This window comes from Setaria italica, chromosome II (assembly GCF_000263155.2).
Source record: "Setaria italica strain Yugu1 chromosome II, Setaria_italica_v2.0, whole genome shotgun sequence".
Classification (NCBI taxonomy): Eukaryota; Viridiplantae; Streptophyta; class Magnoliopsida; order Poales; family Poaceae; genus Setaria; species Setaria italica.
The window spans coordinates 36,028,149-36,053,821 of record NC_028451.1 but is presented as its reverse complement, the minus strand read 5'-3'; the positions used below and the strand labels follow the sequence as shown (position 1 = coordinate 36,053,821).

Sequence of the window (25,673 nt, the reverse complement as noted above, 5' to 3'; positions counted from 1 at the left end):
AAAGCCTGAAACGTAGGAGCATTGGGTACGAGCAGAGACGACTGAGTGAGCCTACGATCGAAAGCGTTGGGTCGCACGAACACGTGCGTCGCTTCGCTTCCATCGACCGTTGTCTGGCTCTAGATCCTACATACGCGCGCATCATGCTCTCGAGCTCAATCGGGATGCAATGGTGAGATTGGCGTCGGTCCCAGAGACATGAACTTGCCGGGAGTATTCAGCTAGCAATGTAATCGACGACGCCGTCTCAACTGTCACAAGGACAATTGAGCACATGATCAGAACAAAAGCACAAGAACAGTTCACACACATGGCACATCGATCTTTACGGCTTTACGGCCCATCGATGGCGCCGGGAGAGCTTTCCTCGGACGGCGTGGAAGATATGCTACGCACGGCTGGTGGCGGAAGGAAGGAATCTTGCACGTACTTCTGGAAACATGTTTCCACCTGTCGCGAAAGAAAGCTAGCGCTGAAAACGTTGCGAATCTGGCCTGCCTAGTGTCTTTTCATGAAAGTCCATTTACAGCGTTCTCGAGTTACGCGCACATGCATGCCCAGGGTGTCCACGAACGAAAAGCTGTGTGTTGAGAGAGTGAAGAAGTGTCGACGACTGATCTCGCAAATAGTTGATGGTCCGGCGCAGAGGTTTCCTAGAAAATATGAATTTTGGCGGGGTTGGGCCAATCGATATGTTTTCCGGCCCAACAACATCTCTCGGAAGGGAAACCTCTGGGCCTGTCCAAATCCGGTTCACAGAGCAGAGCCCATGACACACTGAATTGGTTGGATCATTTGTAAAGAAAAACCGAAAATGGAAAAACTCAAAATCGTAATTTTCATCGATCAATCACAAATTTTATTCAGGAGAGCTCCAAACGAACATAATAACGTAACAAAGAATCAAAATTGTACTGTACATGCTGCTGTACACAAGGTCTCCTCGCAAATGGAATGTGGGACCATCTGAACTATTCACTGGCTAACCCACGATCAGACTAGTACTACTACCGATCAACGGATCATTCGCTAGCTGCTTCCTCGATCGCGCTTAATCTCTGCACGGCGGCAGGACGGCGAGCGACACCTCTGTTACCGACGACTCCCTGCCTCGCCTTCCCCACGGTTCGGTCGCCGGACTCCGCCTTGCGCGCGTCGCCGTATCCGCCATGCCCGTGCACATGGTCGCTCTTCCACTCAGCGTCACCCTCGTCCGCGTGCGCGCTCACGACGACGAGCGGCGCGACTCGTCGTCCCGAAGTCTGCCGTCGCTGCTGCTGCCGCTTGTTGCTGGCAGTGGCCGCACCGGGCTTGCTTCTCTCCAGCGACGGCGGAACGCCGGGGGCGCCGGCGTCCGCGGTGGCAACGACGGGCGCCGTCCCCAGAGCCGCGCTGGCCTTGACGGCGAGCGCGGCCATGTCCTGGGCGGACAGCGGCCGTTGGAGCATGGAGGCCGGCAGCGCGAAGTAGAGCTGGCCCGGCCGGAGCGCGTCACGCGCGCCGAGCGCGCGGGCGGGCGCGTCGAAGTCCAGCTCGTCGGAGCAGCAGAGGAAGCGTGGCGGCGATGACGCTGTGCCGGAGGCGGTGGCGGCCAGGGCCTCGTGCGCCGTGACGGGCGCCGCGAACTGCGCCATGGAGCCGTCGAGGCCCACGACCTTGGCCGTGAGCGCGTGGACGGACTCCGCCACCCCCGCTGACACCGCCCCGGAGCGGGAGACGCACGAACCCATTGGTCTTCGTCGTCTTCTCTTGCGATGCGATCTCTGTTTCCGTGGATGATCCAGGTGGAAATGGTTAGCGGTAGGTTCAGTCGTGGCTGCTGCTTTTATAGAGGGGAGATGCTTGGGGAGTGGGGCGCAGGTTGAAAGGCACAGCGACAACGTGCTCGATTGTATGAGGATGACGCAGGCGAATTCGTCACCTGTCAATGTCAACGAGCGAGGCCACAGGAGAGGCGACTGACAAGAGCACTGCAGCTTTGGCTGGAGAGGTCAAAACGTGCAGGAACGATGAATCTTCTCGAGTATTTTTGTGGTACAATCTGCTTTGACCTTGGCAATCACGAAAGTGGCAGGTGATCGGAAGCAGCATCGCTGAAAGGGAAAGGTCCTGTACTCCTGTGCTGTGGTAGTGGTGGGGTCTTGGCATCGCAACTCGGCAAGTGACAGCGAGTGGTCCCAAGGCGGCTTCGCATCGTCACGGCTCGCGTCAGAGGATTGCGAGCGTGGGCTCCCTCGGAGATTATTAGGTGGGAAAATTGCGACATTACAATCACATGACATGAGCGGTTTGGCCAAAAAAGCGCAGAGGTCAACTGAAGGTAACGGCACAACGTTGTATCAACTACTCCCCCCATCAAAAAAATTCCAATTCTTAGTTTTGTTCTAAGTCAAAATTTTTCAAGCTTACCAAATTTATAACCAAACAGCATATTATGAAAATATATTTCATAAGAAATCTAGTGATACTTATTTTGTATCATAAGTCATTATATATTTTTTATAAACGTGGTCAAACTTAAGATTATTTGACTTAGGACAAAATTAGAATTGATTTTTTTTTATGGAGTGAGTAAGCCGCTTCAACTATTCAGATTGTCAATTGTCACTCGTCTATATCTTATCTTTTGGTACTAATTGATTAATCCTCTACGAGATGAGCTAAAATAAAAGTAAATTTAATAAATTATCATGAAAATCAGACGGATTCAACCATCATGATTCACTAGATTTTTTCTTATAAAAAATTTTCTCCGCATTTTAGAAAGCAAATATGTTGGGTACACTCGCATAAAAAAATGTTGGGTGCATAGTTGGGATCACCATGCTACAAATACAAGGACCAAAGAACAGTAGTAGAACAAGTATCATATATGTTACATCAAAGCACCATGATGTATTGAGGCAGGTTGTCCTCAAAGATAAGTTAGACAAGCACATCGTCACTTGATCCGCCACGCCTTCCATTCTGCTCTAGTCTCTCTCCTCAAGCAATGTCAGCGCCCACTCATACCGTAAAGATAACCTCATGAAGCTATAGGGGAACTTCTTCTCAACGGCCATTTTATTTGTGATATTCCAAGCCCCACAATGAAGGTTTGTTTAAACGAACGAGCCCAAGTTGCGAGATGTCCCAAGGTCGTCGGGAAAGCAGCTTCCCTCCTAAAATTTTAGTGCCTAAAAGGTCACTAAAAGGTGACTAGTTTGCCAAACAAAATGACTAAAAGGGGACTAAAAATTTTAGGAGGTCCAAAACTCTTTAATCCTCCCACCCTCTCATAAAACCTCCTAAACCTAACTCTAGACTCCCACTGCCCTCGCACCCTCCCCTCGACCGTTCCACCCCCGCCGCCAGACGCGTACTCACCCAACGCCGCCGCTACTAGATCCATCCTCCACGCTGGCCGCGCCCAACCACTGCCGGTTGCGCCCTCCCCCGCCGGTCCGCCACCCCAAGTCCTCCCACCCCGCCGGCAGACCCCAAACACCCTCACTCCCTCGCGTTGCCGCACGGGCCAGCCGTGGCGCCCCCACTCCTCCCGTCTCCCTCCTCGCCCCAGCCACCGCCGGGACTAGTGATGTCGCAAGAGCAAGGTGGGGAGGAGCCGCCGCGGCCGCAGCCGCAGGCGGAAGGCGAGGCGCAGCCGGCTGCGGATGTCCCTATGGGCGAGGCCGCGGCGGTGAAGGATGAGGAGGAGGGGGAACCCGCCATAGGTGAGGGTGGCGCAGACGATGCAGCTGACACCTTTGATTCCGTGGAGGTTTCGGTGAGGAAGGTGCGTGATGCCGATACCACCGCTGCCACCCCGCGCGCAGGGGCCCACCGCCATGCCCCTGCCGCCGTGGCACCGGCCCTTGGATTTCTTCTCTTCCTCCTCGTCAACGTGGCCAGGGCGGCGAGCGGTTTGGGATTTTGTTTGGCGCGTGGCCTTGAGCGGCTGGAGTTGGCCAGTGGCCGGCGGGCTGTGCAGTGCACACTACACAGGGGGCCTGCTCGGGGAATGCGGCGAGTAGGATGGGGAGGATGGACGCATCAAGCGACTGGGGTGTGCAGGGGTAGCAGGGGTAGGGGAAGAAGGATAAAAGTGTCTTTGTTCATCAACATTTATGGACTTTAGTCCATTTTAGTCCATGGAACCAAACACCCTTTAATCCATGGACTAAGGCCTGTTTGGTTCCACCTCCTAAAATCTTTAGGAGCTAAAAAGTGACTAAAAAGTGTCTAAAGAACCAAACACACTGACTAAAAGCTCCTAAAAGGTTTTAGGAGGCTTCAATTCCTTTAGGAGTTCCACCCCCTCCTAAAACCTCCTAGAGCCCATCTTGGACTCCCACTGCCCCTCATTTATTGCCCCCTCTCTCTCCCACCCTCCCTTCTTCGCCCAGCCCCTCGCCGCCATTCCGCCCGCCCGCAGCCGCACGACGCGGGAAATACAGGCCATGGCCGCCGCTGGCCAGATCTCCCTCAACAACCTCCGCGTGGCCGCCAGCAGTGCAGGCGGCATGCACGACGACTTCCTCAACCAGATGCTGGGAGGCCTGCCGCCGTCGTCCTGTCCAGAGTTGGCAACCGCCGTCGGGAAGAAGGCACTGGAGGGCGGCGCGCAGGCCGAGGGGATGCAACAACACCAGCACCAGCAGTTTGGCGGGGGGTTGTACGACGAGTCCGTGCTGCTGGCGTCGCGGCTCCGGCAGCACCAAATCAACGGCGGTCCTAGCGGCGCAGAGTCCACGGTGGCGGCAAAGCAGATGGTGTACAGCAGCTGGCACTACAGCAGCTGGCCGATCTGAGGTAGGGCCACCACATGCTGCTCCAGGGCATGGGTTTCTCGTCGGGCGGTGGCGGGGATGGTGGCTTGCTCCTCCCGCTCTCCCTCGGCAGCGGCGGATCGGGCAGCGGATCCAGGGTGGAGAAGCTGGCGGCGGAGGAGGGGGCGCATCCGCCAGCGCGTCACAGCCTCAAGCCGGTGCATCGGGCGGGAGCACGGCGTCGCCGCCCAGGCAGCGCGTGCGGGCACGGCGCGGCCAGGCCACCGACCCCCACAATATCGGTGAATTCAGCGCCCGGAGGTACCTAAGGAGCAGGGGCATGCAGAGAAAGAGCAGGGGCAAGGGGAGGGCATCATGGTCCTTTTGCTACAACATTTACTGACTTTAGTCAATTTTAGTCAGTTTTAGGAGGTGGAACCAAACAGTCTTTTAGGAGCTTTTAGAAGACTGCTTAAAATTTTTAAGAGCTAAAATTTTAGAAGCTTGGAACCAAACAGGCTCTAAAGTAGGAATAAAACTTTAGTCCCACTTTAATCCATGAACTAAAGAACCAAATAGGACCCGGGAAATAGGGAAACTCCCCGCCCAAAGGCATCACCACGTAAAACTCCAAATGATACAACCGAAAAAAAAAATTATGATATCCGTATGGTGCGTGAAGCAAATCCTGGCGCACCTCTAGCCACACCACCATCCTGCTATCACCACCCAGTAGATTGGTTGTGTGCCTTCACCTTGCCACACCATCTACCAACCGCCTTAATTGCGGAGAATACGGTGAAGCAAGAGAAAATTTCGAATTTGGATAGCGCAAGATACCCAAGCACAGCAAATTGGAATCAACCCAATCAACTTGAGTTCACAATCGGCATCGTCCTAATTTCCGGCAACTAGACACATGCGTGTATGACAAGTAATTAACCGCTCCAGTTGTGATCATTCCTCCATGCTGCTTCCGTCTCTCTTGCCATTGACGCATCTAGGAGACTGTCAGTATGCACCCTAGAACCCAACGCGTACATACGTGAGCACGTACAAGCGCCAAAGTAGCATGGGGGAGTCACAACCGAGCGCGGCAAATGTTGCGTTGCATCAACGAGGTCGATTGCAAATTTCACTTTGTCGATTGACGCGTTTCCATAACCCAGATTAACATCATCGGTGTACTTTGTCATCACACACGATGACCGAAACGAAAAAATCGGAGCTGCCTGCAGCCCTGTAGTCTGTAGTCTGTACACATGCATGTTCGCTTCTCCTCCGATCCTCGAACGCGGGAGCGAGACGAGTAAAAACTCGTTCCATCGGTTAACTGGCACCGACACTTCAAATGCAGCAAATCAGAATAGCCAATGGACGGATCACTCGTTGTCTTCGGCGATGGCGCTTAACCTCTGCACGCCGGGACGACGGCGAGCGCCGCTCCTGTAATCAGCTCCCCGTCTCGCCTTCCCAACCGTACGGCTGCCGCCGTCGTGTACTACCGCCTCGCGCGTTGCGAGTCCGCCGCGCGTGTCGTTGTTCCAAGAACCATCGGACGGGCCGTCCTTGCCGTTGCCGCTGACGACTAGAAGCGGAGCCACTCGCGCCGTCGACTGCCGCCGCCGCCGCCCCTTGCCGGCCGCCCCGCCCTGCTTCGTTCGCCGTCGCTGGGGCGACATGACTCCACCACCGGCGGCGAGGCCCGCCTCGGCCGCGAGCGCCGTGGCGGCCCTGACGGCGAGCGCGGCCATGTCGTTCCCGGACAGCGGCCGGCGCAGCATCGGCGCGGGCAGCACGAAGTAGAGCTGCCCCGGCTGGAGCGCCTCGTCCGCGGCCAGCGCGCGGGCGGGCGCGTCGAAGCCGAGCTCGTCGGAGCCGCAGAGGAACCGCGGCGGCGAGGGCGCGCGCTGGCGCCCACCGCCGTCGCCAAGAGCCAGCATCGCCTCGCGCGCCGTGACAGGCCCAGCGAACTGCGCCATGGAGCCGTCCAGGTTCACGACCTTGGCGGTGGCCACCGGCGCTCGCTGGGTCGACCGCTCCTCCGCTGTTGACGCCGCCGCCGCCGAGCGCGAGAACGAGACGCAGGAGCCCATTCCGATCCGTCCACGCCCGCGATGCGCGCGCCTTGCTTATCCGTGAACTGATCCGTCTGGTGGCTAATGTGGATTATTGATCTTGGATTCTTGGTCGTGCGGGTTCGGTCGGGCAAGTCCTGCTTGACAGCACGAGGAGTTGGCTGCTTTTATAGGGGTCACCGCGTGCTCGTGCGATGACGCAGGCCAATTCGTCACGCGAGCTGTCGGCGTCAACGGCGACAGGGGGAGAAGGAGATCGAGCACAGCACTCCATGCACGTAGCTCGGTTGATCGGTCAGAGCGAGCAGTGAGGCTTCGCTGCTAGTGCGACGATGGCGGGGCTGACACTGACAGGACAGGAGGTCAGGAAGAGCGGGTTAGGCGGACGAATGGCGGCTTGACACCGATCGTTTATGCGGTGACAGCGATGGACTCGCCATCCATCGTTTGGGTCATGTCTGACGCATTCCGAGCAATTTCAGCAGGGGTTGTGGGTTTGCTATCGTCACGGCTCGCGGCAGCTGATCACGACGTCTGAGTCAGCCACTTAGCCTCAGGCAGCAGGTTACAAGGACGATGAGGACAAGACGGACCGTTAGTTTCCTCCTTGCCACGAGCACGAAAATAATTGTGGGCCCAAAAATTTCACCTAACATGTCAACGGGCTCGTCACTCGACAGCAGGAAAGCCACACGATCTCTCTCTCTCTCTCTCTCTCTCTCTGTGCGCCTGGGCGATTCGTTCAGCTGGGCTTAAGGCCCTGGACATGTTAATGGGCCGGTTGCAAATCCTAACAGGATATGTAATCCGCCTGGTGTCCTTTTGCTTTGGCTCTCCTCCTGTTTGCGTTAACCTTAGTCGGAGAGAATTAGTACCACATCGTGAGGAGAAGGAAGCCAATCTTGCGCGGCGCAGATAAAATAAGGGCCACGGGAAGCTGGAAACTCATACCTTTCTCGGCCTTTTGGCTAAGATCAAGTGTAGTATCTGTTCTTATCAGTTTAATATCTGATATGTGGGACACGTGCCCACAATGATATTAAATTTATTTTTTATGGGGGAGGACTCGTAATGGTAGCTTGCTACTAGGATTCTCATGCGTCGTCTTAGCGTTGCACTATTGCTTGGCTTGGCGTGCCCCAACCAAAATAACTTCAAAGCTTAATGCAAAATGAAATTCAAAGTTATGTCTCGTAGTTGAGCCTTTGAGGACTATAACATTACAAATATTGCTATTTACTTTATACGTACAAAAATGTGCAGATTGGTAGGTTATTCCAAAACAAGGATATCCTTGATCATCTTAAACAAGAAGAAAAGAAACTAATCGATTCACAATCGTATTCGTATCCTCTTGCCGATTCACATCTTATTCGTATCCTCTTGCCGGTGCTCGACGCTCTTCAACGCACGTATGGCCAAAACCCTGAGGAGTGCGGAGGCCCATTACCGATTTGTTTGGTGGGTTGCCAGCGCGCGTATCCTTCCCGAGCCTGATGGAATGGACCCCTGAGGAGTGAGGAGGCCCATTCGCCATTTATTTTGGACGACTTCTCCATTTTCACTATAGTGAGCAGCTTTTTTCCGGTTCTTTTAAAAAAATATTTTAGTTTAATGTCAATACAATCGTTCTGTATACTTTCATTTTGTGTGTATTAGTTCATTCTTCTTTTCAGAGCAATTACACGGCCCTCTAAACAGGACCCTACTTCAAGTTTAGAGGGTTTAGTTAAAAAAACACACTCCAATAGAATCTCTACTTGGCTCCCTATTTCGAGGATACCTCTTCCTCCCTCCACCCTCCGTTCTTGGGTCTCTAGGGAAGCCTCATAGGGTTATTGTTGAAGTTGGAAATATTTTTGCGACCCTTAAAAAATAGAGAAAATCCCATTTAATCTTTAGGAGCTTTGTTTAAGGGCTACTGCTGAAGTTGCTCTTTCCAGTATTACCCACTGGCACCCCTGAGCTACGACCCCCTTCTACTTAGACCTTGTTTGGCACGGCTCCACTCCTAAACTCCAGCAACTCCATCAAAAAATTCAGCCAAACACCCCAACTCCAAAACTCCATGGAGTTGCCAACTCCATGGAGCTGTAGTGCAAATGGAGGTGGAGTTTTGGAGCACCTCTTTTGCTGCTCCAGAAACCTCTCTTTTGAACCTCCTCGTGGAGTTGGTGGATAATTACCCACCAATACCACTGGTTATGAAAAAAAAACGTTTCGTTCTATTCTATTGTTCCCCATCGTCAAGGCCAGTCGATCGCCCAGCGCCTGTCGCTGTTGCCGCCCAGTGCCGCGCCCGTCGCCGCCCGTCGCTGCCCAGCACCGCGCCCGTCGCCCGTCGCCGCCCCGCGTCGCGCCCAGCTCCCGTCGCCGCCCGTTGCCGCCCGTCGCCGCTCACCCCGCCGCCCGCCGCCCGTCCCGCCGCTCGCCGCCCACCCTGCCGCCCGTTGGCATATTGAAAGTGGAAGATTTTGACAGACCAAGGGAAACATTTGCAAAAGTTTTTTGAGTTTCACTCCTCCTGACCATGTTCATCCATTCATTTACAGCATATGTTGGGATATTGAAAGGGGATGGATGGATGTAAAATACACACAACCCGTTGGTATATTGAAAGGGGAAGAAGAAGATGGGATAGAGAGGATGACAAGTGGGGTCTTAATTGGGGGGCAACAATGGCAATCCACACTGAAATCGATCTTTTTTGGAGCTGAGAGCACCCATCTAGCCAAACATCCCATTTTAGTTCTGGAGTTTTGGAGCGGAGCTGGCTCCATGTGGAGTTCTGGAGTGGAGCAGCTCCACCTGGAGTTGGAGCCATGCCAAACAGGGCCTTAGTACCAAGGGGAGAGGAGGTGAGTTTTTGGTAATTGCTAAAAAGATTTTGGTATTGGGGAAGGGATTGATAGTCAGCTGGAGTCCTCTCTCACCTTCAAAATCTCCTAAATGGTAAGTTTTTGGTCTTGGAGGTGGATATGAGCAATCTGCTGGAGATGCTCAGTCATGTCCATTTCATCTTACTTCGGGGGTGTTTGGATACCCCCTGCTAAACTTTAGCACCAGTCACATCGGATGTTTGGATATTAATTAGGAGTATTAAATATAGTCTAATTATAAAACTAATTGCACAGACGTCTAATTCGCGAGACGAATCTATTAAGCCTAATTAGTCCATGATTTGACAATGTGGTGCTACATTATCCATTTGCTAATGATGGATTAATTAGTCTTAATAGATTCATCTCGCGAATTAGACTCCATCTGTGCAATTAGTTTTGTAATTAGCTCATGTTTAGTCCTCCTAATTAGCATCCGAACATCTGATATGACCCTGCTCAAATTTAGCGCCTCGTATCCAAACACCCCTTCATGTAGGGTCAATTCAGGGTCGATTCACAGTGTGAGTGGCTGGCAGCCTGGCATGGAGTACCAGATGTGAAAAAATTCTGCACCAGAAAACATCAAAACCACCAAAGAATTCTTGCCAATGTGGCCATTTCAAATCGATCCTAGCTATTGATCCGAGGGGCAATCAGGGTCCTCAGACCTGTCAAGACCCTCTTCGCATCATGCAAGTAACATGTTTCTAAAAGTGGCAATTTCTGCTCTGTTCTATTCTACCTAGCTTGATATGGGTTCTGAACCTATCAGGAATTAGATGCTGTAGAGGGGGCGAGGATTTCTTGAGCGGTTACTTCCGCACAGGAGACCAGACTTGTCCGTCACACAAGCATCAAAACCTAGCTTTACCACAGGGTGTAAAAAAGGCTGCAGCGTGCACAGTCATAGCTGTAGATCAGACCAGCAGTTTCTGTGCGCCCATCAGCGACATCTTCCTGATCAATCTTTCCATATATAACTTCACATAATTCTAGCCTCGGCAATGGCGGTAACGATCAAAGGAAAGAGCTGGTATAACCATCATCCTAGAGAGGCATAGAGGCAGAGAGCGCAAGCAACATGAGCTGCAGGTGCGTGTCGACTAACACGAGAAGACTCAGCGGCAGGGTGCCATCTTCCGAACATGTCCCCGACCCCGAGACGAGCGAGCCCGAGGCGGAGGATGACGGCGAGATCGTGCACTTCAGCCACCCGGAGCACCGGCTGGCCCGCTTCGACTTCCCGTACCTGTTCATGTGCATGGGGTGCAAGGAGTACGGCGCCGGGAAGCGTTTCATGTGCCAGACCTGCGGCTTCCAGCTCCACGAGTTCTGCGCGCTGGCGCCGCCGTTGCTCCACGACCACCCCTTCCACCCCAAGCACCCCCACCTCCTGTTCTTCGCCAAACCAGCAGGTACACACGAATCACACTGCTATCTCTTTGAATTGCATTGGAATGCTTTGGAACGCGAAACTTTTGAATGGTTTTGTATGTGTTTTAGGTGGTTTCCTTCGGTGCAAGTGCGACATCTGCGGCAAGGCCGTGAAGGGCTTCTCGTTCCGGTGCGCGTCGTGCGGGTTCGACATGCACCCGTGCTGCGCGGCGATGTCGGCGCGGATGGAGCTGCCGGCGGCGCACGAGCACCCGCTGGTGCTGGCCCCGGCGGCGGGGGGTGGCGAGGAGACGAGCTTCGTGTGCCAGGTGTGCAGGCGGGCGAGGCGGGGGCACCACCTCGTGTACCAGTGCCTGCCGTGCGGGTACTGCCTCCACGCCCGGTGCGCCAAGGACATGGTGAACGGGCTGTACGCGCACGGGATCGTGCCGCCGGAGAGGCGGAGCGCGCTGGCCGCCGCCGCAAGGGTCACCGTGAACGCGCTGTTCGGGGTCATCGGGGGGCTCATCGAGGGGATCGGGGAGGGGATCGGGGAGGCCTTCGTCGAGAACATTGGGAGGAGCAGGAGGAGCTTCAGATGAAACGGAGACGTGTGTGCGTGTCGCGTCTTTTCTTCGTGTTGTTCGTCGTCCTGTACAATTGTACACGACACATACACACATAGGAGTACTAGTAGTATGTATATGTACAGGCTGAAGTACTGGTATGCATTGCGGTGCGCATGTTTCAAAGGACAGTCTAAAACATACTCGTGCCTAATCTTCCCTCTTTAGCTGTAAGCAAGGCCTCATCTTCTCTATGAGGCCAAATGCACATATCCTCTCGGCTCTACTACTCTTGTTCCTCCGAGCAGAAGATGCTCGCAGCTTGCCTCTTTCGAACAGGGTGAGCGACATCATTCACGACAGCGGAGGGAACGATGGCAGCAGCTAACGCCACAGGATGAAACACCAGACACGCCAGGGCTACCACCAGAGACGAATTGTACAAAAAAGAATCTATAGTTATTATTACCATGTTCTAACGAATATTTCGCCACCATCCGATAACTTTTAACACAATGCACCCCCAACTTTCACAACCTATATAATATAAGGCAAAATAAATACAAATCAACCGGAGCAGTCGGAAATCGAAGAAGCATCATCATATCTAGGTAGGCCTCATTCGCCACGGCAGAATCGCCGTGTCCCTTTACTATCATCAAGAAACCACCTCCTCGTCCCTACGGACTCGGCCATCCATAGGGAGTGCCGATGAACTTTAATGGTGAAGCGACTTCAACCTGGGAATGTAGTTGCCGGCCATGAACAGCGCGAGCACCGACAGGACCGCCGCGGCGATCAGGATGTACTGCCGCATTTTCCTCCTGCCCCTGTTACGCAGGGGCGCTGGCATGGGCTGCACCCTGTTCAGCTGCTTGATGGCAGCTGCCGGTCTAGATAGCCTCTTGGGGGCAGTCGATTGAGGAACCTCGACTTCCCTTGAGTTGTCTGAAGCGTTGCTGTCAGTATCCGCTGTAGCCAATGCTGCAGCATTGCTGTCGCCAATAGCGCTCGAGTCTGCTGGTGTTGGGCCTTTCTTCTTATCTTTCTTTGCTTTTTTCTGCAGATGTTTGAAAAAAAAAGGTGGCTTTTGAATTAGAAACTTGTTGTGCAGACAGTTTCCATTGTATTATTAAGTGATAGTAACTCAAATGTCAAAGCAAAAAAGTGCAGAACATATTGTACCTTCTCCCTCTCCTCAGCTTCCTTCCGTGCTTTGAATTCAGCTCTTTCCTTCTCCTTCTCTGCTTTACGCCTCTTCCGCTCCTCAGCCTCCTTAGCCTTGGCCTTCTGCTCCAACCGGAGCCGCTCCTTTTCAGCTGCAGCCCTCTCTTTTCTTTGTTCCTCCTCCTCACGGGCCAACTCCTCTGCCTTCCTAGCCAACTCCAATTGTTCCTCCACAAGACGAGCCTTCTCCTTTTCAGTTTGTTTAATATCTTCTGCCTCTGATGCTGAAACAGCATTGTTCTCATTCTGGGCAGAGCTACCAGATGCTTTTGATTTGGCACGCTTACTGATCTGGGGGGATGGCAAAACCGGAAAGGACTCCTCTTTGGCAGGGATGGAAGCTGGAGCAGCCGATACAGGTGCTGGTACTGAAGTTAAAGTGGGCACGTCCGGGCTTGAGGCAGTCAATGGAGATGCATTCATTGGTCTTCTGCTTGGAATGACCGGAGGATCTTCATCAGGGCCAAGCTTTCGTCCATCAAGGGTCCCTAATCTCCTCAGTGTACTAAACTTGTTTGCTTCAACATACTGCTTACGGAAGTCCTCATTTTCATTCCACATTACCATAAATCTCTCGATCTAAAAAAGAAAAATGGTAAGTACCACAAAATGTCGAGGCAAGATGTGCATTGGGTTTTAGTGCTCATGTGCAAGGAGGGTCGAAACTTTAACACCTAGCAAATGACAATGTTGGAGGCCCCATAACTCTCGTGCTTATAAGAAGGCAGGACTAAGAATACAACGCTTAGCTGTAGTAATGCAATACTCACAAACATTAACAGTATGAGCTTGTACTGCTTCTTAATTAGCAAAAAGCACAGGTAATATCAAACCAGCTTACTCAACAGAATATCAAAACCAGGTTATAGGTGCTAATATAGTAGAATGCACAAGTGCAGCCGTATTAAAGACAGGATGTGTGATTTACCTGATCCTTACAGTATGACTTTAGTTTATTCATATCACCAGAAATTTTGAAATCCTCTGCAGTCTTCCGGTTATCCCTGTACGTGAAGAAGTACTGGTTCTGCAATCCAAAAAAGAAATGCAAAGGAACATATTCAGCTTTTACACAACTAATAAGCCACCTTTAAACAATCTAGATCGCATGCTTCCCAAGTTGCCTGTGTGTATAAGTGTGTTCTGCACTACTTCTGTTTGCTGGGAAGGGGAACCCCTCCCCTGCCCCTAGGAAGCAGGAGCAGTGTATCACAAAGAAATTGCCTGTCGCCAGTGCTCAGTAAATGAATTCTGATATAATGAGCACATGTGCACAAGAGATAGGAGACGGGGACCATAGTATCACAGATGAGTGATGGCTTGGTGAAATCGAAAGGGTAATGCTATTCCTAATACATAGTCAATCTTTCAGTCCCACGGAACCAGATATCTTCTCAAACTAATCCTCTATTCAATACACAGTTTTATTTAACCGTGTTGTACAGTTCAAATTTGTGGATCGTATAAAGCAAGACATACATGATTCACCTTGCAGCAACCAAATGCATAGGAACTGCAATGAGTAAAGACTTACCTTCTTCCAGGGCTCTGCTTTAAGCTCGGACCACTCACTGTAGGCCTTTTGACGTAATTCATTTGCAGCTCGGTATTCCTCATTTAATTTTCTGAGAGCTGTTCTTTCATCTTCAAAGGATTTAAGAATCTTTCTTGTGTTCTCCTCTAGGGATTTCAGGTTGGTGAATAAAACATCAGAATCCTTCTTTAACGCCTAGAAGAATATAAAAAACCAGTCAACACGTAAAATGATGAAATGGCACTGAGAGGACAATTCTGATGTGCTGCCTTCAATACCTTATGCCGCTCATGAATATGATCTTTTTGGTCGAATGCCTCATTGATTTCAGCCTTTGAGCCAATATTGGAGGACAACTGCTTTCGTTGGGCTTTTAGGTCATTAATCTCTTTAATTAAAGCCTTTTCAGCTCTCAAAGAAATGGTCTCATGTTGCATAGTCCTCTCTTTCGTCACAATCTAAAACATCAAAAGAAGACAGAGTTAAGATCTAAAGACCATAGCGCAATATTAAAAGGAGGGTAACAAAGTTAGAATTCTTACCAGCTCATCAATTTCTTCAATTGAATTTGCTTGGTTCATTTTCCCTATTACTGACCGTAGACTATTTAAATCATTCTTCTTATCTCCATGTGCAGCCCTAGCTTCCCTCTCTTTTCGTCGTGCTGCCTCCAGCTGTTCCCTGTATTGATCACATACAGCCTGCAATATATTTGTTCAAGATAAGAACCAAGATAGGAAGAAAAGAAAAGAAAAGAAGACAAACATTAGGAGGCTTGTTTTTTAAAAATACTTAGGCAGCTTATTACCTTTTGCTTTTGCTTGCGACGATTGATCGCATCTCTTTCCTGGGTCAGTTGATCTAAGTGAGCCTGTGCAGCCTGTGTCTTAGCCCAGAGGTCTTCACCCGCAAATCTTGGAATTTTTATCATATAGACCTTCTGTGGCCCGATGACCTCTGCATGATTGCCAGCAGCATGTTCATGATCGTCCTTGTGTTCTGCTGGGACAACCGTGCCAATAGATGAAGGCTCTAATGCTGTTATACAAGGATTATGGTAGTAAGCAATTAACTCCCAAAGTGGGCTATAATTAGCATTAAGGAGAATACATTTAAAAAATGGCTGCATACCTTCCAAGCAATTGGTTTCAACCTCGTCACGAGATTTAGTAGGCACGTCTGCGTTTTCAGGACAGGTACCGTTGCATGTCTCATCAACCTTGTTAATTGGCGACGGAACTTCATTTTCAGTTCTGGTGGAACACTCATCAGACGCACCAGATGCATTGCAAATTTCTGGCTGGCTTTCCTGTGGGTTGCTACCTCCAACAATCTCACTCGATTCATCCTCTTTAGAAATACCTACTGCTGTATCAACCACAGGAAATTCATCTACAGTCAAGTCGACAGGTTCACCTTGATCAACAGCAGCGTCACTATGTTTTTCTTGAGATCCATTTTCTGTTTCAGGACTGGTTTCAGCTTCATTGGCCACCATAGATCCATGCTCCAAAGGAGCACCACATACAACTTGCTCAACTGTGGTCTTTGAAATTTCTTGGGATCTGCTCTCTTCAATGTGTACATGGTCACAAGATTCCAACTCAGTAGCAGGGCTAGAATGATTGACGCTATCACTGTCAACCAAATCTATGGACCTTGGCTCATTGTGGAAAGTGGAGGCTTCAGAAGCTGCAGCTTCTTGCAATGAGACAGCATCAACAACCTTCCTCTCAACCTCTTCCTTTGATTCTACTTCTGCTACATCATTCTCAATTTCAACACCTGGTGTTTCAATCTTCTCATACTCTACCGTTTCCGTTGAAGATTCACAATTCTGCTGAGACAAGGAAGGACCTAAATCTGCCTCATCTTTTACCTCCATTTCCTCAACTTCGCAAGCTGCTGTTTTTGCTTCCACCACATTGTCAACTTTAAAATCTGACTCTGCTGCGGTGTCATCAACTGTAGCAACTTCCGCCTGGACTTTGTGTTCCAGGCTTGAAGGATCTGATTCTGGTTCCAAAGAATGAAGTGTGCAAATAGAATCTCCATCCTTGACCAATCCATCACCCCCCATGGTCTCTTGGCTTGTATTCTCAGTTACTTCCTCCGGCTCACAGACAGCAGGAACAGCTTCGTTTGTTCCTTTCTCCACAGGAAGCTCTACTTCCTCATTGGAGGAAACAACACCAGGCATGCATTCATCACATGAATCATCTACACCATCCTTCCCCAATTTCTCCTCTAACTGAAGAAGACTACCACATGTGGCTTCACCTTCTGCTTGCTTGTCCATGGGTTCTTTCTCCCCAGAAGCATCAGCACTGCCTTCTGCATTGCTATGACCACCTGCGTCGACTTCCTCTCCTGTGAGTTCCTCAACACTACCTGCACAGTTTCTGTCAGTTGCTTCCAGCAGTCCTTGTAATACTTGAGCCTCAGTTGTTGGAGCTCCCTCCTCTTGCTGATCAGTTTCTTGCCCTTCAGTCTCAATGGCATGAACCTCGGACTCAGAAGCAACTATACAAGAATCGCCACCCATGGCAGCACAAATATGACCATTGGTTTGTGATGCATCTATGCCATCCTCACAGGTATCCTCCTCCACTGATGCTGCGATTTCAGTGGCATTTTGTTCCAGTTTGCTCTCATTAGCATGATTCTCCGGCTCAGCTGAAGCTTCAAATGAATCAACCCTTGTGTCAGCACAGACATGACCATTAGCCATCAAAGAACTTGCACCATCTGTACCCTCCTCTACCGGCTCCGCAACATCAGCAGCGCTCTGTTCTTCTTTGCTATCCTCCCCAGTAGCCTCCAACTCAATGACAGCGGAACCAGACTTGGCAGACATTGGGGCCTCTTCATGCCCGAGGGACTCCACAGCAACATCCTCTTGACTCTCAGGCTCAGTTGCAGCTTCCAACGAACCAGCACTCACGTCAGCACAAAGATGCCCATTTTCCACCAAAGTACTTCCTCCACCGGTACCCTGCTCCACTGGCTCCGGGGCATCAGTGGCACTCTGTTCTTCTTTGCTATCTTCTCCATTAACCTCAGACTCCATAACAGCAGAACTGGATTTGGCAGATGTTACGGCATCATCATGCCCACAGGACTCCGCAGCAGCATCCTCTCCATCCTGATCTTCGCTAGCTGCCTTGTGCACCACTGATTCAGCAACATCAGTAGCAGCAATTTCATCTACAGTATCCTCCTTGCCTTCAACCTCGGAATCCACAGCAGGTGCCTCAGAATCAGCACCAGCGATGGCAGGGTCGCTCCCAATGGGCTCCGGAGCTGCTACCCCACCGTGCTCTTCACCGGCAGCCTCGAGCTGCGGCACTTCAGCAACAAAATCGGAACTTGGCTCACTTTTGCCCTCATCCGCGCCACCCTCAGAGCCGTCAGCTGCACGATCACCCCCGTCCGCCGACGAAGCACCGAGCGCCGCACCCGGAGCACTCACTTCCCCGCCGGCGGCCCCGTGATCTCCACCCGCGGCGGCGTCCGGAGCCGCATTGGAGGCGGGCACGTCCTCGACGTCGGAGGGCGAGTCATAGTCGGGCCCCTTGCGCAGATCTGAGCCGCGTTCGGAGTGTCCGTCGGAGTCGCTGCCGTTCACGATCACGAACGGCCCGCCGACGTCCTCGCCCTCGCGCTCCCCGGCCGCCTTCTCCTCCGGCGGCGCAGCCACCGCCTTCTCCAGCGAGAATTCCGCCTTCGGCGCCTCGCCGGCGCCGTTGCACGCCGTCCCCTCGGCCGTCATTGCTGCTCCTCCCCCGCGGATCACGCCCCGATCCTGCACGCACAAAACCACAAACCAGAGCAGAACAGCTCGCTTGTCAGACGTCAGAAGATTACCCCAGGAGATCGCAGATCAGAGATCACGCTGCACCAGCCACCTCAAACAAACAGCACGGAAGTACAGAACCAACAGCTCCCGGAGAGGTGAGAGATAGAGAGGGAGAGAGATCGAGGCATGAGGAAGCACTTACAGCTGACGGCGAGGCGGATCCGGGAGGCTGCTCCTCCCCTCGGCCACCTCCGCAGCGAAGCGATCTGGACCCCCGATCGGCGAGGAGGTGGGGGCGAGGCGAGGTGTGGATCTGTCTCTACCTCCCCCTGCTTGTTGTGTTCGCTTTCGAAGGAAGAGGTTTTTGGGGACGCGATTTAGCCGTGATCTGGATTTATACGGCCTACTAGAAACTGGCCAGGCCGCCGGATTCCGCCTCAACAAGACGGCTACCGCTACTCCTACTGTCACTGCTAGGCGCCCAGATTGTTGCGCGCCCGGATAGCGGCGTTCGGGTCCGCGGGCCCCCGCGGCGACGTGGTGCGGCCGAACAGTGGTTTGGTTTGGATACGGCAGCACACGAGCCAACCCACCGACAGAGCCGGCCGGCGTCTCCGCCTGCGTCACGGGGGCTCCTGTGACGTCGTCGTGGGATAATGTGCAGGCCTGGTCAGTAGATAAAAATCTTTTTGTGCCTAATCGTGCTGGGGTCAAGTGCTTCTAGAAGCGCGTGGCTTTTCGGTAATGCTACGGAACTCATGTCCGGAATCTTAAAAAAATCGAACAGCTCGACATAGTAATAGTTAAACATTAATTAGTACTTTTACATGTTTCACAATGAGTATTATATGAAATATAGTGTTCATGTTACGGTGGGAATTTTTTATCTTAGAGTCGAATGACGTAGTCATTTTTTCGTATATTTTTCAATGTTGCAACCATAGATTTTTGATGTTGCAGATATTTTATTTTGATGTTGCAACGGAGCGTCCAATGGAAAAATTGCAATCGGACGTCCAGACGCTAGCAGTACCGATGGCTTTTCTCTCTCTCCTTTTTATCGCTTGAGCCCCTGAAAGTGGATATGCTTGGTTGATGATAGAATTCAGGGGTGACAGCATTGGTTATGGCTATTTTTAAGCATGGAGAGATGTCTTCTTCGAAAAAGATAACTAGCTTATGACTTCTTTTGCACATAATTCTACTATTGGCATCCATTTATCTTCTTTTAGTGTATAGTTTGTCTAGGTTTTATATTGTTATAGGAGTTGCGTGCAAGATATCGATAGGTAGATTATTACTTTGACTTATTGTCTCATGGTCATCCAAAAGATTTAATTTTATGTAAGAGTATTAATTAAACCTTGACCTTCTTGCAACTACAAATTACAACTAAGGTATTAACTCAACTACGCAAGTAGACAATGCATTCACGAACATGAAGAGTGGCAAAATTAAATGTACATTGTGCACATGTTATTTTATCGCCCTTTGATTCGTATCTAAGGAACATAACAGCTGGAAGGGTATTATTGTTCAAAGGTCTTCAATTTCTTCCAATGCTCGCCTCCCTAAACTTACCTAGCGTCCTCCTTGTCAGAGTTAGGCGGGGCGCCCTTGCGTTCCTGGGCAGCGCGCGCCAGGGCCTCATGAAGGCGGGCGTCGTCGGCGTCGCACTCCTGCGCGGTAGCGGCGGCGTCAGCCTCAGCCGTGACGGCGCGAGCGAGGGTGGTGGCGCGGGCTTCCTTGCGGGCGGTGCGGCGTTGAGCAACGGCGGCGGCGCTAGCATCAGCCACAGCGGCAGAGGACTCAAGCGGCAGGGTGCCGGCCATGGAGGGCAGCGGCGGTAGAGAGCCAATGCAGGAGCAGCGCCGCGGTCGGGCGCTCTGAGGGCAACACGGGCGGTCGGGCGCGCTGAGGGCAGCGCCGGCGGTCGGGAGCGCTGAGGGCAGCGCCGGCGGTCGGGCGCGCTGGGAGCGGGGCCGCCCGGCAGCGTGCTAGGATGCGAAAGGTAAGGAATCGGGAATAACCCGAACTTGTGATACCATGAAAGCAATAGGGATTGCGTGGAATAATAGATTGATTAGGGTAGACAACATGTACAAATAGATATGCAGCCTTTGGTGAGCCATTGGTGAGGTTTATAGAAACACAACCGACCAAGGGATAAGACTACCCATCCTAATCCATCTAGCGCACGGCAGTGAGCCGCCCTGGGCCTGGCGCACAGCCAGGGCCCATGTACACGCACGGCACATACAGCACATAGACATCTTCTAACACCTTGCACATTGTTCTTTTGAATAGTTCCCCTCTGCTTTTCTTCTCATGGCGCTTACAATGTGTAGGGTACAAACTACATGTTTTCTATGTAACTTAAGAACTGCTTCTGACCTAAAATCGATGTTGAATTCATAATTCTACATGCATGATTCCATTCCTTTCTCTATATGCCTTCTTTTTTGCTCTTAGCCTAGATCTCTCCTCTCCTCTATTCAATCATAGGGATAGGGATTTTGAATGTTGCTATATTATGCATCATCAAATTGTGCGTTTACGATTTGTTTGAGCTAGTATTCAACTATAGGTTAGATATTTTTATCTGCTTCACACGATTTGGATCCAAAGTAAATAATATAGGCTTTTGATTTATATTTGAAATGTGGATATATGTTCTATAACATATTTTTAAATTAATATTTTTTTCTCCTTTTCTTTTCAACAAACATATTCGTGGATCTTTTTAGATAGCATTTGAAAGAGTTTTGGCTTCCTCTTCCAGGAAGAGGAATCAGTCGCCCTTTGAATCAAACATAAATCCAAGGCATAACCATCAAATGGAATGATTTCAAATCTATCCAAAGTGCCGCTACACACGTTGGGACTACATTTTTAGTAGCCATGTGAATCAAACATAACATCCACGGCATAACCATCATATGGGTTAACCATGGCTTCCAACCTAACACACCACTTTATGAATGTAATTTTACCCTGTTCAAAAGAAAAGATGTATCATCAGAAAACTAATAAATGCATTTAAAACTTGTTTGTTTTGTAATAATTGGCAACCGTAGCAGGTTGCGTCATGCATGACGCGGACAATTGCATGAGCTTGAGAGTCTGACGATTGTACGATTGGTAAATGACAATGCTCTGAGTTCGAGAGTTACCTCAAGTTTCAATTGCCAAGGAGAAAATTTGCGGTAATACCGGTTATGGCTCGGTTAGGCTGATGTGGATCACTATTTCCTGTGTCCATCTATAATTTGAAAGCTATATCACTCTTGAAAAAGAAAACTTAAAATAATACCAAACTTAAACATAAGTGATTTAAGCACAAGCACTACAAGGTAGCCCTCATAAGTCATACGTATCGAACATAAAGACTATAAGAGGTAAAGCAATTAATGATAAGTTGATAACTCGTTAGCTTGGAAGTGTGTCGTTGATACCGAGCCTTGCTTCGAACAAAACCTGCCCCGTCGCCAACAAAAAATCGTGGACCGTAAATGAACTGGACGCTTCCTTCCCGTTGCAATTTGGGCACGTACATGAAAGGGACACTACGTTACAACCTACATACGAACACTAGCCGTCGCGCGCTGGTGTTTGGTGGATTGACAACGACACCGTGGTATCTCCCAAGACCGGTAGTTCACACACGGGGTGGGTCCAGCATCACCGTGCCGTAACAAACCTTTGAAGAGGGAGGATTTCACCGTACCGTAACAAGCACAAAGGCAACGCTGTTCGCAATCGGGAGAGAGAGGAGATCTTTGGTGGGTGCGACGCCGATGGAGAAGTATTCCGCGGGGGAAACTATAGGAAGAAACCACCAAGGCCTGACCTGACTATTCGCCGGGGAAGTGACTGCACGTGTGACTGCGAAACTTGGCATGGCAGCGATTGAAATCTGAAAACTTGGCATGGCAGTTGACACTTGTCCGCGGCCAGCAAAAGAGACGAGCGAATCCGGCGCGGCCCCCAACCCAGCTCCACCACTCGCCGCGCCGTGACTTCCTCCGAATTTCCACCGTTTTCCGGCTGGTTTCCAGCTGAAACGCACGCACGTCCGGCCGCGAGCGTGACCCCGACGGCCCGAAACCAACCCGACCTAGCACCCCCCATCGCGCGCGCCGGGTCAAACGAACAAAACAAAAAAAAAACCCTAGTCCGCGACGGGGCCAGTGGCCACGCGACGCCACGGACGGGGGGGAGCGAGCCCGCCCACACAACCAACCACCCACCGGCCCGCGAGGCCGAGGCGCGAGCCGAGCGTGCCACCCCTGACCCCTCCCACCGAAAGCGAAAGGCTCGGGACCGGGGGCAAAAGGCTTCGTCCAGTCGTCCGTCGCTCGCGCTCACGCCGCACCATGGGACCTCGGAGGCGAGGGACGGACCACCCGCGCCCGCGTTACCGTCACCGCCTCGCCCTCCCGCCGCGATCCGGGGAGGTAGCTGCCGGCCTGCTGCAGAACGGCGGGGGCGTCAGTTGGACATGCGGGGTTGCTGTTCTTTACGCGTAGAATTCCGCCTGACAGCGACACGGATCGCATCGAGATCGCTGCACGCAAGGGCACGGCCAATATTCCGTATTCCCCTCCAATCGCGCCGCTCTTTCACCGCGACAACGATCCGCTAGTTTAATCCTGGGTTCCTGGCCGGGGCCCGTGGTGGATCAGGCAGCACCTAAACAAGAGTACAAGACTTGCGGTGAAAGGCCGGGCCGGAGCTGGCCGGATCAGTGGATCTATCGCTTCGCTGTTGCTTTCCTTTCGGCGAGCCGAGCAAGGCAGCAAGCAAGCGGGCAGGCAGGCGTGCATGTGGGGTAAAGGCGTAATCCTCGGGTCGTTTCACACACCACTGACAGGCACCCAAGTGGGCGTGGATCGGAACGAGCTTTGAATTGGCCAACCATGCCTTTGACCGAGCCACCCAGCCATGTTGCTTGTGCTTGCTTCTTCTGTTGTGTACTAGTGGGCTTCGGGCTACAGGCACCACGAAGCAGTAGCCTGTCACTTTTTTTTTACTTTCTGGCGCATCATCATCAGTACCTCACCTTCATCGACTGTTCAGCCAGTCTGTTGCCCAGTTGAGGTGCGTCATCAGGTTCACCCCCGCCGGGTTGGTTCTTGGTTGGCGAGCTCCGTTCTCTGCACACCAAACCTGAAACCTTGTCCAACTTTACCATTTACAGAAACCAGATTCTCCGCACAGGTGCCCTTTTACGGAAAGATGCCAGCCGGTGAACGCCAGCATGGTTCAAGGGCCTGTTTTAGTTACTCCCAAAATCCCAACTTTAACACTATGCAAAAAGAAGATTCCCCATCACATCAAACTTGCGGTACATGCATGGAGTACTAAATGTAGATGAAATTAAAAACTAATTGCACAGTTTTGTTGTACTTTGCGAGACGAATCTTTTAAGCCTAATTAGTCAATGTTTGGATAATAATTCACAAATACAAACGAAATCTACAGTTACGTATTTATAATAAAATGTCAATTTTACCACTCCCAAATTGGAACTAAACAATGCCTCAATACCGCGCCTGTGAACCACCGAACGAACCGCCACAAATGCATCGGACCGCCTCACACAGACTTCACAACTCCCATCCCTGCGGACAACGCAGTCGAGCACCCGAGGAGTCGAGGTTCTCCAGGATTTGGACGCGTTCAGATTCCTCTGTGTACGAGGCTACGAGCATGTGTTCTGTTCACCCTTTTCCCTCTTTTCCTGAGAGGGTTCTGTTGGCCTTTTATGACCTCTCGCAGGCAAGACCGAACTGAAAGGACGTGGTGACCACTAGCGGGAATTGTTGACCTGACCACACCAGATCTACGCCTACCAGCTCCACTGGCAGTCTGGCACTGTATTCCTGCACGTATTTCCGTTCGAACAATCTTGCCCAAAGCACAAAATACTTCCTCCATCCTAAATTACCATTTTATTTTTCTATATACATAATTTTTGCTATGCAGCTAAATATATATTATGTCTAAATACATGATCAAAGTTATATATTAAAAAAGTCAAAAGGAATGATAATTTGGGACGGGAGGATAACTTCCATTTGGTTGTTCAAACTAAGGTGGTGTTTGGTTCTTTAGAACCTGCTAAATTCCTATCACATCAAATGTTTAGATACTAATTAGGAGTATTAAACATAGACTAATTATAAAATCAATTATACAGATGGGGACTAATTTGCGAGACGAATCTATTTCATGATTTGATAATAGGTGCTACAGTAAATATGTGCTAATGATGGATTAATTAGGCTTAATAGATTCGTCTCGTGAATTAGCCTTCATCTCTGTAATTAGTTTTATAATTAACTCATATTTAATCTTCCTAATTAACATCTGAATATTCGATGTGATGAGAATTTTAGTCCGACCTAAAGCACCCTTAAGAAAATATCTTGCATTGTCAAGAAAATGCACATCGTACACCATATGCCTCTGCCGGTTGCTTCAGAAAAGTGTTTGCGGAAGAAAGGCCCGCGGTCGATTCCTTGCACGGAAGTCCATTTTTCTAATCACGCTGCTGCTGCTGCTAAGAAAAGGAACCGGACGCCGTTGCCCCCCCGCCCGTCACGCCGAGCGCCCGTGGCCACCACAACTAGGCCGGCCGGCTGCCCCTGTGCAGCTGGCGTGCAGCGCCGGCTTCTCTGGACAGCCAGCGAGCTCACCCCGCGCCGCCCCGCTCGCGTGACAGGCACGGAACCATCGATCACGCAACGGAACAAAAGCGAGGAACAGAAAACCGGCGGCCACGCACGCGCGATCGACACGGGCAACCCGCCACCGAGGGAGAGGGAGAGGGGGAGGGAGAGACGAGATCCCATCTCGGCAGGCAGGCGAGCAAGGCGCCCACGGCTCGCCATCGCGCCCGTCGCATCCCGCAGGCCGGCGCCGGTTGCGCCCGCCACAACCTACCCGGACCGCCCGGGCGGATCGGATCGGGCGGTTTGCACGCGCATCGTTTCGTACGCGATCACGCGTGCGCCTGCGGCCAGCCCGTCTGTGACTGGCTCTGGCTATCTGGGCTGTTCTGGACACCGGCCACGGGCGGAACAGTGCGGGACAAGACGCGCGCGTAAATGCCCAGCGACTTGGATCTGGGATGGATCACGGCACACAGATCTAGCCCTGCAAACAAGATAAGGCTGCGCTAGTGTATTCATTATATAAACGCTTCGTCGTAGCTGGGGAAAATCGGGTAGTCTTGTTGGACGATTTGAGTCAAAAGAACACACAGCTTCGGTCCCGTTTTCTTCCACTGACTTATTTTTAGCACCCGTCACATCGAATGTTTAGATACTAATTAGGAGTATTAAACGTAGACTATTTACAAAACCCATTACATAAGACGAATTTAAACGGCGAAACGAATCTATTAAGCCTAATTAGTCCTGATTTGACAATGTGTTGCTACAGTAAATATTGCTAATGA

At 51.1% G+C, this 25,673-nt stretch overlaps 4 protein-coding genes across 4 annotated transcripts; 1 reads left to right on the top strand and 3 right to left on the bottom strand.

Moving 5' to 3' along the window:
- Window positions 1-833: 833 nt before the first annotated feature.
- On the bottom strand, window positions 834-1,779 carry LOC101778461. The gene has a single exon (XM_004957170.2). The coding sequence runs from the start codon at window positions 1,728-1,730 to the stop codon at window positions 1,023-1,025; it is 708 nt and encodes a 235-aa protein (XP_004957227.1). The 5' UTR covers window positions 1,731-1,779; the 3' UTR covers window positions 834-1,022.
- Window positions 1,780-5,870: 4,091 nt separating this feature from the next.
- On the bottom strand, window positions 5,871-6,948 carry LOC101778067. Its single transcript, XM_004957169.3, has one exon. It carries the CDS (start codon window positions 6,842-6,844, stop codon window positions 6,131-6,133), a length of 714 nt encoding a protein of 237 aa, XP_004957226.1. The 5' UTR covers window positions 6,845-6,948; the 3' UTR covers window positions 5,871-6,130.
- A 3,841-nt stretch (window positions 6,949-10,789) lies between these two features.
- LOC101775078 lies at window positions 10,790-11,684 on the top strand. The gene is made up of 2 exons (XM_004959517.1): window positions 10,790-11,123; window positions 11,212-11,684. Exons 1-2 carry the CDS (start codon window positions 10,790-10,792, stop codon window positions 11,682-11,684), a joined length of 807 nt encoding a protein of 268 aa, XP_004959574.1.
- A 401-nt stretch (window positions 11,685-12,085) lies between these two features.
- On the bottom strand, window positions 12,086-18,593 carry LOC101777641. The gene is made up of 9 exons (XM_004957168.3): window positions 18,411-18,593; window positions 15,541-18,214; window positions 15,218-15,447; window positions 14,952-15,110; window positions 14,688-14,867; window positions 14,410-14,604; window positions 13,804-13,902; window positions 12,834-13,454; window positions 12,086-12,708 (listed from the first exon to the last, which is right to left on the bottom strand). Exons 2-9 carry the CDS (start codon window positions 18,179-18,181, stop codon window positions 12,367-12,369), a joined length of 4,467 nt encoding a protein of 1,488 aa, XP_004957225.1. The 5' UTR covers window positions 18,182-18,214; window positions 18,411-18,593; the 3' UTR covers window positions 12,086-12,366.
- Window positions 18,594-25,673: the final 7,080 nt, after the last annotated feature.

Coding starts and splice junctions, on each gene's coding strand:
- LOC101778461 (XM_004957170.2), bottom strand. CDS start 1,730: ATGGGTTCGTGCGTCTCCCGCTCCGGGGCGGTGTCAGCGGGGGTGGCG.
- LOC101778067 (XM_004957169.3), bottom strand. CDS start 6,844: ATGGGCTCCTGCGTCTCGTTCTCGCGCTCGGCGGCGGCGGCGTCAACA.
- LOC101775078 (XM_004959517.1), top strand. CDS start 10,790: ATGAGCTGCAGGTGCGTGTCGACTAACACGAGAAGACTCAGCGGCAGG. Junction 11,124..11,211: donor GTTCTTCGCCAAACCAGCAG/GTACACACGAAT, acceptor TATGTGTTTTAG/GTGGTTTCCTTCGGTGCAAG.
- LOC101777641 (XM_004957168.3), bottom strand. CDS start 18,181: ATGACGGCCGAGGGGACGGCGTGCAACGGCGCCGGCGAGGCGCCGAAG. Junction 15,448..15,540: donor TGAAACCAATTGCTTGGAAG/GTATGCAGCCAT, acceptor CTTGTATAACAG/CATTAGAGCCTTCATCTATT. Junction 14,605..14,687: donor ATATTCATGAGCGGCATAAG/GTATTGAAGGCA, acceptor ATATTCTTCTAG/GCGTTAAAGAAGGATTCTGA.